This window comes from Vespa velutina, chromosome 4 (genome assembly GCF_912470025.1).
Source record: "Vespa velutina chromosome 4, iVesVel2.1, whole genome shotgun sequence".
NCBI classification, from domain to species: Eukaryota; Metazoa; Arthropoda; class Insecta; order Hymenoptera; family Vespidae; genus Vespa; species Vespa velutina.
The window spans coordinates 8,329,998-8,343,080 of record NC_062191.1 but is presented as its reverse complement, the minus strand read 5'-3'; the positions used below and the strand labels follow the sequence as shown (position 1 = coordinate 8,343,080).

The window sequence follows — 13,083 nt, the reverse complement described above, 5'->3', positions numbered from 1 at the left end:
TATCTATAAACAAAAAAATTGCTTACAAATTTATTGAATAAATAATGATCATTAAATAATCGCAAAACTGTTCGTCAATGAATGAAATCCTGTACGTCAATTAAAATACCATACTTTCGACATATTCTTAATTTTATATTTTTCCCTATCCTTATTTTAGTCAATTGTTACTTATTTATTAAATTTACTCTAATGTTTATAATTAAATTAATGTAATTATTTGTAAAACAATATAGCGAGATGGTAAAAAAGAAATTATCTTTTAAAATTGTCCTCGTTTGTAGACCCCACGAGTATATTTGTCGAAATGAAACTAAATATAAGACAGATGGATCGATACGATGATCTGTATAATTTCTTGAAAGAACCATTGACACAATGACTTATATAAATTTTTAGAATTTATACGCTCAACTGAACGACATAAACATGTTTCTCTGTTTATTACGAATTGTATTAGTATTTACTATTTGGCCACGTACTCATTGTAATCATGAATACAGATTTTAAAGGGTCATATATCTTTGAAACGAAAAGTCGTAGGGATGTGAAATAAAAACAAAGAAAAAAAAATCTCTTCTTTTTATCTAATTGCTTTAATATCATCGTTATCATACGATCGATATCTTCAAGATTTCGTAATTCCAATTTCATCTATATTCGATATATATCATTTAAAAATGATTTTCTTATTGTACTTTATATTATTATATAGTACAGTTTTTAATATATTATTGTGGGATAAAAGGCTTTAGAACTAGGTAGTCGTGTGTATGTATGTGAAATATGCTGGTCGACAAATGCATAGAAAGACGAGAAGTTCCAGAGCTTGCTAGTCATATGTGTATGTGGATACGTGAAATATATCGATCGACAGATGAACGAAGAGTTAGAAGGCTCTAGAGCTTGGCAGTCGCCTGTATGTGTATATGTGTGAGGTATGCCAGTATCACAGATGGAACAGAGAGACGTCAGATTCCAAAAGCTAGCTAGTCGTATGTATGTGTGCATACGTAAAGTAAGTCGATCGATAGATAAATAAAGAAATGGAAGGTTCTACATTAATTGGTTGTATGCATGTGCGAGATGCGTATGATTATGAAAAGAAAAAATCTAAGATATTGGGAGCGAATGATAAAAGGTGATGAAAGTGAATAGGCAAGAGAGTCTTGAATCGTGAGTCTTGAAAGAAACAACGATAACGTCCAATGAGTGACGTATCAATGAAACAAGCGAGAGCAACCAGCGAATAGTATAACAGCGAATCAGCGAACAGCAAACAGCGTGTAACATTATATCTTTTATACTTTTATATTTATTAAATATATTTTCAATATTTAATCAATAATCGAACACAACGTTGTTTTCTTTAGCATTGCGCCTGTCTATCAATAGAGTAAAAATTAATCTGCCATCAATTTTCGACAACATTAATAATATTTTTTCCTACATTGTTATACAGTATTTTCTGATAAAGATATAACTATACTAATATAACATTATTTTCAATAATACTTATATTATTACGTTATTTATAAAGATTAAAAAAAGAAATAAAAAAAGCTCGATATATAAACGCATCAGCTAAAGAATATTTAACATATTGATTTATTTCTCGTTCCTTACTTAGAAACGAGCTCGTATAAGAGTTATGAAATGAATTAAATGTAAAATCCTATCTCTTAGAACTCGACTGCCAACCCTCAACTACTTTGTCACGAAACTCGAGCTTTTCATCGTTATACAGAATTGCAGTTCTCGACAAATATTTGTATTCGTGTATAGTAAGGTTGAGGAGTAGCATGAAAAGTCAGAGTTTTTTTTTTCTTTTTTTTTTTTTTTTTTTTTTTTTTTTTTTTTTTTTCTTTTTACTTTTCGCACAATCTCCATCGCGCGTGTCGCTTGAGAGATCTTTGAATGTTTTCCATCTTTCAAAGGCACGACTTATTCGAGTCCAAACGTTTACTTTGACGTGCTCTTAAGTGGTGTGGACTTGTACGATTTTCGACGAAAGTATTTAAAAATTAATCCTGAATGGAACCAACAAAAATGCTTTACATTTTTGTATTCTTAATAAGCAAAAAAATCGATTTGTTACACTAGTTTACCTAATTTCTACCATATATCAATTACATTACTACATCATATTTTAATTTTAAATTGTTTATAATCGAACGAGCACCGGATTTTTGAACTTATCAGATAATTCATTTAAAACTTTAAGTAATAATTTTCGCTATGATAGATAAACTGTTTGTAAATTTTAATAGATTTTCATTTAGTTACCTTGTGACCATAGTTAATTGGAAATAGTTTGCATTCAAAAGCTTACCATATATATATAAGTATATAATAAGTAATAATAAATATATACATATATTTGCTATATGATATATGATATATATAGAATTTTAAACAAAATTAAAATATTCCATTTGTACTAAAAGTTAGATCGTGAGCACATTTTTTACGATAGTGACTACATAAGACATTTCCGATGGTTGTACCTAAAGGAGAGATAGAGAGAGAAAGAGAGAGAGAGAGAGAGAGAGACGCAAACGGGAAAAATATAAATTCGAACGAAGAGAGGAAAGATAAATTGCAAATCGGATTAATTATCACTAGCATGCACTCCGAGCGCTATATCGCCGGCGCCTGAAGAATAATTACTACGCGGATTTTACATTTAATTTATGCATTCCGTGTAAAAATAGAACACCGTGGTATTTTAACGTTTTCTAAATTACACTAGTTCCATTATTAGAGACTTGAGGTCTACGAAGCTCGATGTTGTTTTAGTAAATATTCAAAAGAGGGTTCCTGAACACCCGAAGATAAATCAATTTCATATCTCTTATAATTTATTGTTATAATTTATTGATATATGTAGAACAATAATAGATCATCAAGAAACGATAATATTAAGAGAATAAAGAAAACAACGATTATGTATTATATATTAAAATCCCCTATTTTTCCTCAACCAAAAATAAGAATTCAAGAGAAAGAGGGAAGAAGAAGGAGGGAGAGAGAGAGAGAGAGAGAGAGAGAGAGAGAGAGAGAAAGAGAAGAGAGAGAAGGGAGGAAACTGCAAGAGGGTGCCTTCGCGGCCGTTGCTTGATGTATTCCGAATTAATGCAAACAGCTAATGTTATGTTAATGCCTCTTGCAATAGTATTAGTAATGCTATCTTGGGTATCGTAAATACGAAGTGGAATAATTTCCATGTTAACCTACTACAAATACGAGAGGTATATTCAAAAAGGTTTTCACTGGAAAAATCCAAGAATTGAATTACAGGTCGACGATGTCGAGTTTGATTTCTTCGTTGAGTCTCATCGTTACCCGATCAAAGATAATAAAAAATGGTAATGAAAAATCATTTAAACTACGAGATAAACTTACCCTGTATATTTCCGTATTAAAGAAAAAACTTAAAAATATTGAATATAAAGAGATCACGAAATACAAAAATGCGACAACCATCCTTTTATTTTAATATGTACTATACCTTGAAAAGGAAATAAATTTTTCCACTTTAATACGTATTATGACAAAGAAAGGAAGATTCTTTAATCGACGGAAAGATAAATATTTCTCTTTTCAAAGCTATAACTAAAATTTTATTTGGACTTAGACGACTACATAATTTTAAATATTTTCATCAGCTGAATCGTTTTGAAAAAAATCTTCTCTTCTAAATATGTCTTCTGTCCATCAGTTGACGTCGATTGATACTTAATTCGTTATTATATTTTATCTGCAAATATTTAATGAAAAAGAGGAACAACCCTTACTTTGATTAAAAAAAATTCTTCCAAAATTTCTTCTTAGATCGGCTCGCTTTCGACAAAATTCAACTTTCTCCGCTAAAAATTATATTTTTTTTCCATAGAGACTTATATTTATTATTACTTAATATCAATTATGATATACAATAATATAAATTAAATAAGTAATATAAATTAAAAAAGAAAAAAGATATGAAATATATTCCGAACAAATTTTAGGAAGTCTTCGTTAAGCGAATATTGATTTTAAATTAAAATTTTCAAGGCGATTTATGCAGCTATTTAAATTATAAGATTGATATGTATTAGTGAGCATAAATTTTAATAAGTAACTTATAAATACACGAAAATATTTCGGCAAATTTAAAATTAAAATTTGTATCTTTTTATCCTTTTTTTTTTTTTTTAATTACTTCCGTAACAAAATTAAAAAAATTTTGTACTGATAACCGATAATATTTCAAATATTTCTATAAAGTTTGGATTATATTTTTGTCATATATATGCGATCTTTTACGTATCTTTTAATATTAAAAATGTTTCTCATTTTTTAATCAAAAATCGAGTCGAATCGAAATTATTCATGGATGATCATAGGATATAACTTAATTTTTAATATAAATTTCAAATTAATCTATTTGGCTGTTTAAACGTTAGAACGAATGAACACATACGCACATACACACACGTATACATATACATAAACTTACTATTCGATATAAAATGTAAAAATCTAAAACGATTTTTGATATCCGAAATCGTTTAAGAGATAATTGTCCGTAACACTTTTCGCTATATCATGAACATAAGGAACTCTGTAGTTGTGCTTAAAAAGAAAAAGAAAAGATCGGTGTAAATACATTAGCGAGTCGGTCGGTCACGCGAGCGAGCCAACTTAGCCGGCAGCTTTTCCTGCGCTTTGGACACTCGGAAAAGTTTCTAAATTAATTCAGTTAGTCTCGTCTGTTCGCTTCGCGCGAACTGCCTCGGGACATTTACCGAGAACGCGAGCGGAAGCACGGAACGGAAACGACGATGTCGCCAACGCGATGCCACCCCTTAAAAGAGGGTGGAAGAGGATGAAAAGGGGTTTGGTAAGGGCACTGATGTTCGCGAAAAAGACGAGACATTTCGCTTCGTCGACGTTCCCAACGGATTTTCGGAGTATTTCTTTCTCTCTCTCTCTCTCTCTCTCTCTTCCCCTTTCTCTCTTTCTCTCTTACTTGCAAGTTCGTAAGCTCTCTTTCCTCGTTACGATGCAAGAAGGAAAATTCACGCCCGTCGAAAGTCCTCGTCCGAACGTCTATCGACTCTAAAATAAATTACGACTGGGTGCGCGGACCTCGTGCCGAGCTTGCAAGCTCATTTACAACCAAAAGCGTCCTCTCGTTACCGACGTGCGCGTTTCGCGTTTCTCCTCCCTATCGGGCGGCAATTAACACGAGACAGATTACTGCAAAAAATTCTCCTGCAAAGTATCTCCCTCTCTCATTCTCTGTCTTTCTTTCTCTCTCTCTTTATTTTTCATTCTTCCTTCTTATTTTAACTCTCCTCGGTCTAGGAAAACTATGTTTTCCGTTTTTATCGATAACGCTCATGGTAAACGATTTTTCCTACTTTTTCTACTTGGAATCATTTATAATTAATGTTTCACTGGTAACACGACTATGAATTTGTGACTTACATATGTATATATGTTGATGTCAAGAAAAATTACGGAATAAAATGTGGAATTTATAAAGGAGATTTAGAAAGGAATGTAGAAAGGAAAGAAAAATTAAACATGGTAAGCTTCCTTGCCGATTTTCAACGTTAACCCCGTTATTCGCGACAGAGGGACATCCCATCACAACGAGGATTCGCTGAAGCAAAGAAAACGCCGGAAGGACGTACTTCGAGAAGAATTTTTGCTACATTCACAATGCATGAAACAACGGAGAGCTTTTTCGTGCACGTACGCATAAAGGGAAGAAGACAAGCGTGGTCTTTAGATGGGAACATTAAAAATAGCGTTACGTTCTCGCATTCGTGTAAAATCCTTCCTTCGTGTAAGTCGATTCTTTATTTTAGAAGATAACACTTTTATTTTTCCATAGTTCAAAAAAGTTTCTTTGCAAGATACTCGAGCAAGAGTTTTGCTTTCTTAAAGGACAAACTTCCATTAAACTAAAATTCGATTACGTCTTCTGAAAAAGAAGAAAAGAAAAGACAAATGAGAAAAAAAGAAAGGAAGAACAATCAAAGAAAAATAAAAACGTTCGAATACATAGGACCCGTGCCGATCATGTCTCAAAGAATAAAATAATTGGACAGTTGTTTCCTTTTTTTTTTATTTTTTTTATTTCTTTATTTTTTTATTTTTTTAAATTAAAATTGTCGTTTTAAAAAGACGACATAATAATACGAAAGACAGATGGCGTTCGTATATTTCGGTAAAAGACATCAAAGACGAAAAGCGCACTTTCCATAAATTCTCGTTATTTATCAACGTCGAGATCCACTAATGTAATACCTTTCCTATACGCGTTCTTGAACCCGCCCTTGCAATAGAGCGCGCGAGTGCGAGCTAGCGAGAGTGAGAGAGAAAGAGAGAGAGAGAGAGAGAGAGAGGAGGAGGAGGGGGGGGGGGGAGGTAAGATATAAGTATAGCTACAGCGTGCGGAAGCTTCGTTGCTTCTGTGCGAAAGCTTCGTTGCTTCTGTGCCGAATCGATTTTGATCGCATATTGGAGGAGCTCACGTCGATACTCGAGAACGGAAGCCCCAGCAGCTCGTTACGTACCCAACAATTAATTACTCCCTTCGTAAAACTGCGGGACGCCGACAATTTGTCTTCATTGGCGAGACGACTTATCAGAGAAGAAAAGAGGGAGGACGACTTAACAGAAAGAAAAAGAGCTGAAGAGAGAAGCTTTGAAAAGCGAAGAAGTAGAGAAAGAGGAAGAGATCCGAAGCGAAAATGAAGAAAAAGGAGTATACGAGAAGAAAAAGAAGAAGAGAAAGAAGAAGAAGAAAAAAAAAAGGAAGAAGGAAGAGTAACGGTAAGGGTGGGAGCGAAGGGGGAGACGGTAAGTAGGAGATGTTGGTGAACACACAGCAACGTGGCTGCTTCTCGTTCTACTACTATCGGACCATCCATCAATTGTTTTATAATATCGTGGCGTCGTTTGTCAATCTTTTTTGCCCTGCGGACACTTCGCTATCGTCTCTCTCAGTCTTGCGTGTCGAACATGCGCTCGCGTGCACATATATCATTTATATATATATATATATATATATATATATATATATATATATATATATTACGATATAACTTTCTCTACAGATCAGGTCGTTACCACTCGACTAACGTAATACGGACTAAAATTCGAAAACTATCTGCCCTCAATGAAACTATATTTCTTATGAGATTATTTTCTTCTGATTTATATACATTCCTTTTATATTAATGATAAACTAACCAATTCAATTATTTATGTATATTATTATGAGATTCATGATATAAGATCAATGAAAATCATATCTTATTGAAAGATTGAATCTTATTGAAATTAATTTTTCTATTGTTCTCGAATATATTTATAAAAATTCTATTAATTTTATGAAACAATTATATGACCATAACTCGTTACTTGATAGTCAATATTTTAATTCATCTATTATTGTTTTGAACTTAATAACAATTAGAAATTTCCAATTTTCTAAGTACTAATCGAAAGTATCAATCAACGTACAACCCACATTGAACCTTTTCCAATATACTTGAAACATCGAAGCAACGGCGAAATCGCGTTTTCGTAACTCCATACTCCGGATAAAGTTGGAGTTTACGCGACGTTAGGTTCGTTAGGTCGCTAATACCGCGTAGCCCAAAGCTCTCGGTATTTCACTTAAACGTGCTGTTCTCCTATATGCCACCACGCGCCCGAGCGAAATTGGATATGGACGGAAAGTAAAGTGGGAAGGGCTGGCTGTTGCGATATCGATGTTACGTAGACCACGACAAGCTATATTCGTCTGGGGAACAGAGAGAGAAAGAGAGAAAGAGAAAGAGAGAGAGAGAGAGAGAGAGAGAAAGAGAGAGAGGGAGAAAGAAAAAGAGAGAAAGAGAACGAGAGAGAGAGAGAGAGAGAGAGAGACTTTTTGAGAGAACGTTTTATTTAATGCCATGACCATTAGTCACCATCAAGCGGGCCATTGGAAGTCGCGAAATATCGTCGGCTGGCTCGGCCTTTGACCTTACCAACCTCTAACCACCCACCTTAATCTTAACCGGGCTCCTCGGCAGAGCTTTTCCTTTTCGAGGATAGGGAGACGATTCATCGTTCCGAAACGAAGGCTGCCCGATGACGAGGATAATAAGGACTCGTTAGCTTTCGCGTAACTCGATGGAAAAAAAAAAAGAAAGAGAAAAAAAATGAAGAAAATCAGTCCGTGACTCCGCTCTCTTTTGAATTCAAGCTTGACTCCATATATCTACTTACACATGTATATATGTACGAGCTCGCACATATTGAAAGACCCGAATGATTTCTTTTTCTCAGCGATTGCCCCTATAAAATCGGCTATTTAAAATCTCCACAATTTTTCCATTCCTAACGGAGATCCACTACCTTCACGTCCATTTCCTCTTTCTACTCCTCCTCCTACTTCTTCTACTCTTACTTCTACTCCTATTCCTCTCCCTCATATTCTGAACTACAGCAAGACTCGTGCTTGAACCAGTTTAAAACGTGCAATTTTTCAATCTCGATAATGCACGTCGAGACGCGCTATTAAATCAACGTTTTATCGCTTATCCTACTCGCGTTAATTCATACTTTCCGCTTTCATATTTTCGCGCCTCGTACGACGAGGATGAAACTCTATTCGTCTTGTACCTCCTGAGGCTCTTCGAATATCTTTCGAAGAATGATTTTCTTATCCTCGATATTAAACGTTCCAATCGATTCCAATGAATTGCAAAGATAAAAGAGAAAAAAAATTTTCTTCTCGATCTCGAAAAAGAGATTCGAGATCAAGCGTCCGTGAAATGTAGTAGGTAGAATGATGCACGGAAACTAGAAAATCTTCTCAATAAATATGAAGTCCTCTAGAATATAAAGAAAAAGATTTCACGTTTTTCCACGAGATAGTTATCTTTGATCTTTCAAAAAAAAAAAAAAAAAAAAAAAAAAAAAAAAAAAAAAAAAAAAAAAAAAAAAAAAAAAAAAAAAAAAAAACATTCTCTTATGAGATATAACGTAAAACTCTTTGAATTTTTATTCGGCACAGACTCATCCGACATCAAAAGAAAATCAGTCCGTCCTTTCTTTTATACTATCATCAGGATGATAATCACACATTATCATTATTGTAAAATGTGAAAATGAAAATGAGACGATAACGAAAACATATACAAAGTATGAAAGTTGACATTTTATCCACGATAAAGATATACTTTTATACACATATTATTATATTATATTTTTACTATTAAAATTTTTAGAATAAACCGAACAAATAGAAACATCCTCACGTTCCACAAAAGTCTTTTGTAAAATTTCTATAAAATCGAGTCGACCGTTCGTTAATTTTTATTTCTATTAAATTGTTATTTATATTATCAAGCTGCTAAAACTTTTTACAACATTTTTTGCTACGATAGATTAATTCTGTTATAAAATTTTATTAGATTTGCTTCGGTTGATTCGTTGCTTTGGTTTAAAAAAAGATTTACTTTTTACGCGAACAGACACATACACGTACATTTATAAAATGTTATGATTCATGGAAAACTTCAAACAAAATTAAAAACTTTCATTTGTGTCAACAGTTATAGCAAGCGAACGCCTTTCACGAAGGTGATTGCATAAGACGCTCCCGGCAGTTGTGCCTAAAAAAAATGAAGAGAAAAAAAAAAGATGAAAAGAGGGAGGAGAGGTAGAGAAAAGAGATAGGTAAAAAGGAAACCAAAAGGATGCCGGGCGATGGACTTTCGTAGCAAAAGAATCTTCTGCAGGTTCTTTTTTTTTTTCATGAGTCGTTTGGAACTTCTTACGAATCCCGAATATTTTCTCATCCTTTTCATTCTTCCTTCGAAACTCGAATCTCGGCTCGCGTGACACGCAAGAAAGCTGGTCTAACCGAAAGGTACGAGAAAAGAAAAGTTTCAGTCTTAGGAGAATCTCGAAAAGGGTATCTGTTGCTAAACTCTCCGAATTGTCCTAGAAAAATTCTTGGCGAACGGCGAATACTTTCGTTGGAGCATCGACGAATCTCCGCGAACTATAGAAAGGGATTACCACATCTATGTCTGTGTGTTTTTCTATATGTAGCTTAGCTTTGTATAAAACTTTCGTGGAATTGTCTCCTAGTTTCCCGTACGAGATCTTCAAAGTCCAAAACGAAGGGAAATATTCGGCTAAGAAGAAAAAGAAGTAGAAGAAGAGAAAAGAGAATTTTCGATCGGACGTTTTCAGAGCCAAACAAGACGTTTTTTCGATTTCCTCGCAATACCTTTTTCGCATTTCTTTCTTGATGGAAACTGTTTGTAAAATAAACTTTCTCGGATAATAAGGATCGTGCCGAGATAAAAATCGTTCAGAAAGAAATAACGAATAGCAAAATATCATGGGATTTTCTCTTGTCGAGATTAAACCAGGACCAGGAACCGGACGAAGGAATGAAGACTAAACATGTTCAACAAATAACAAAGACTCAAATACAAAAGAAAGAGAAAAAAAGAAATAGAGAGAAAGAGATAGAGAGAGAGAGAGAGAGAGAGAGAGAGAGAGAGAGAGAGAGAGAGAGAATAAGAAAAATATAAAATCGTTGCTACATTGTATCTTACACAGGTGCATTTCTCAATGTGTACCCACTTGTATATATCGTACATAAGAGAAAGGAAAGAAAGAGAAAGAGAGAGAGGGAGAGAGAGAGAGAGAGAGAGAGAGAGAAGAATACGCAGTTTTCAAGGTAGATCCTTGAATCGCGTAGAGAAGAAAGGAAAAAAGTGTAGCTTGTTGGAGGTGGAAAATGCGAGAAGGATGAAAGTCGAAAGCTCCGTACGGAGTAAGAAAGACAGACAAACAAAGAGAGTGAGAGAGAAAGAGAGAGAGAGAGGGAGAGAGAGAGAGAGAGAGAAATGCAGAAAGAGAGACGAGACACTGAGGGAAATAAAAAGGAATTGTCATCGTACGGGTGGATGCAACCATCCTTGTAACCATACCAAGAGCGAACGGCCAAGTTTGCTGGCTTTAACTCTTTTCTCTATCCACCATTCTCCAGACCCTCTTCACAGCCACTGTCATTTGTTTTTACGTTTACTCCTCGTCGTTCCTTATAAAATCCGACGGTCTCTTACCCTTCCAATTCTCCCCATCGTATACCGACAGCCGCGAAGCCGTTCGTACCGAGCTCCAATGTGAGATTTTCAAGCGTCGAAAAAGGTAAGAGGGTGTTTCCAACGTGGTAGAGAGAGAGAGAGAGAGAGAGAGAGAGAGAGAGAGAGAGAGAAAGAGAGAAATAAAGAGAGAGAGAGAGAAAGGGAGAGGAAACCGAAGATTGCCACGGCGTTTGAACTCATCTAAACGAGAAAGCATCCAAACCATTTTCTCTCTCTCTCTCTCTCTCTCTCTCTATCTATCTATCTATCTATCTATCTATCTATCTATCTTTCTCTATCTCTCTTTCATTCTTTATTTTTTCTTTTTAAGAAAAATAAAAGAAAAAAAGCTGACAGAAAATTTCGAAGTCTCGTTGAAATGCCTTCGTTTCTCTTTTTCTCATCCACAGGGCAATACTCATTGAAACGGCCCCGGTTCGAGATAGAAAGAGAAGGAAATTTTTAAGGTAAAAATCTTAACTCCGACTCTTTTGGACCATCTCCTTACGACTAAATGAAACTTATACAGATAGAACTTCGAAAAGGTAAAAGTTCGTTGGATCGTTTGAGGAATTCACAGCACCGCGTTACTAGATTTTATAGTAAACCTCAAAACCGGATTTACCGACAGTGTGATAGCGATAGTAACGTTTCAACGTTGAAAGTTTCCTTTACGAATAAGCGGAAGATAAACACCAAGACCGACTTAAAGAGAGAGAGAGAGAGAGAGGGGGAGTGCCTTAACCTTCTCTCTCTCTCTCTCTCTCAGAGCAAGTCCTTCCAAGATCGAGAGTAATCTTTTTCTCTTCGACTTTTACGCTTCGCCTAAGTAGGATAATCTTACATCGAGTGCTATCGTAAATAAAGTATAGAGAGATTGGTATAGACGATTTACAGATTTGATTAAACGCAAGACAACCGATGAAAAAGTTTCTTTGAAAAAAGTATTCGTATATTCCTCTCTCGTAATGTTGAAAGAAGGTAAAAGAAAAAGAAAAAGGAAAAAAAGAAAAAGAAAAAAGAGATAAGGAAAGGAAAGAAAAGAAGAGGAGAAAAAAAAAAGCATGGTAAATCGGAACTTTTTCATCGCGACAGCTGTTAAAACGGAACGACTTTTGTTAAAAGAACCAGTTATGATACATGAGAAAATACTCACGAATGGTAAGATTGGAGGGCTTTACGATTTTCGGACAGACCCTGAAGAGGCCGAGTTTGAAGCGTACGCTGACGAAATTCGGTGAGTTATTCGATAAGTACGACAACGGGATCTTCTCTTCTGTATGAAGCCAAGCTGGACCCAACAACGCAGTACTTAAAGCTGCCAATGCTGCGAGGCCGCACACCACGCCGCATCTCGTCAATCTTGTACCACCAGGACCACTCGAGCAACACATCCTGTCTTCGATAATGATTCAGACTCTATTCTTTATCTGGAGAATGCATCGTTCGTTAAAAAGGATCACCTAGTTGACGCGACGTTGTTGTTTTCTATAGACGTCTCTCGATGGCTTTGTACTTCTCGTCGATTCATTCTTCGCTTTCCTGTAAATGTTCTCGTCTATATTTGTCCTCTCTTCTTAATCACGTTTTGTACACTCGCGTTTATTAACAACTTCGTAATATCTCGTTAGTTTTCTTAATGATTCCCATGAGTTTCATCTTGTCGATCATTATTGAAATTTGATCCTATAAAGAAATTATATCCTATAAATAAATGAAATGAAATCATAAATAAAGTAAAACGATCGTAAATCAAATATGATATTTTTCTATATATATATATAGATCCGATTTCAACTATCGTATTATTGATCATTATTCGCTGGGAAGAACTTGTTTACGAGAATTCGAACGAGCGAACGTGGTAATCGAGACGACGGTTAACGCGATAACGAACGCCCAGCCGGTGCACTTTTAATTGTGTGTC

General features: G+C 34.9%; 1 protein-coding gene across 9 annotated transcripts in view; it reads right to left on the bottom strand.

Moving 5' to 3' along the window:
* LOC124948267 overlaps nucleotides 1-13,083 on the bottom strand; it is a 157,995-nt gene that overhangs the window by 133,773 nt on the left and 11,139 nt on the right. For 7 of the 9 annotated variants that reach the window (XM_047491631.1, XM_047491630.1, XM_047491632.1 and 4 more), the window contains one exon: nucleotides 12,313-12,842. In XM_047491631.1, the coding sequence (XP_047347587.1) occupies nucleotides 12,313-12,550 (238 nt within the window). In that variant the 5' untranslated portion in view covers nucleotides 12,551-12,842. Of the gene's footprint in view, nucleotides 1-12,312; nucleotides 12,861-13,083 lie in introns of all 9 variants that reach the window. The other 2 variants (XM_047491634.1, XM_047491629.1) reach the window with 1 other exon arrangement.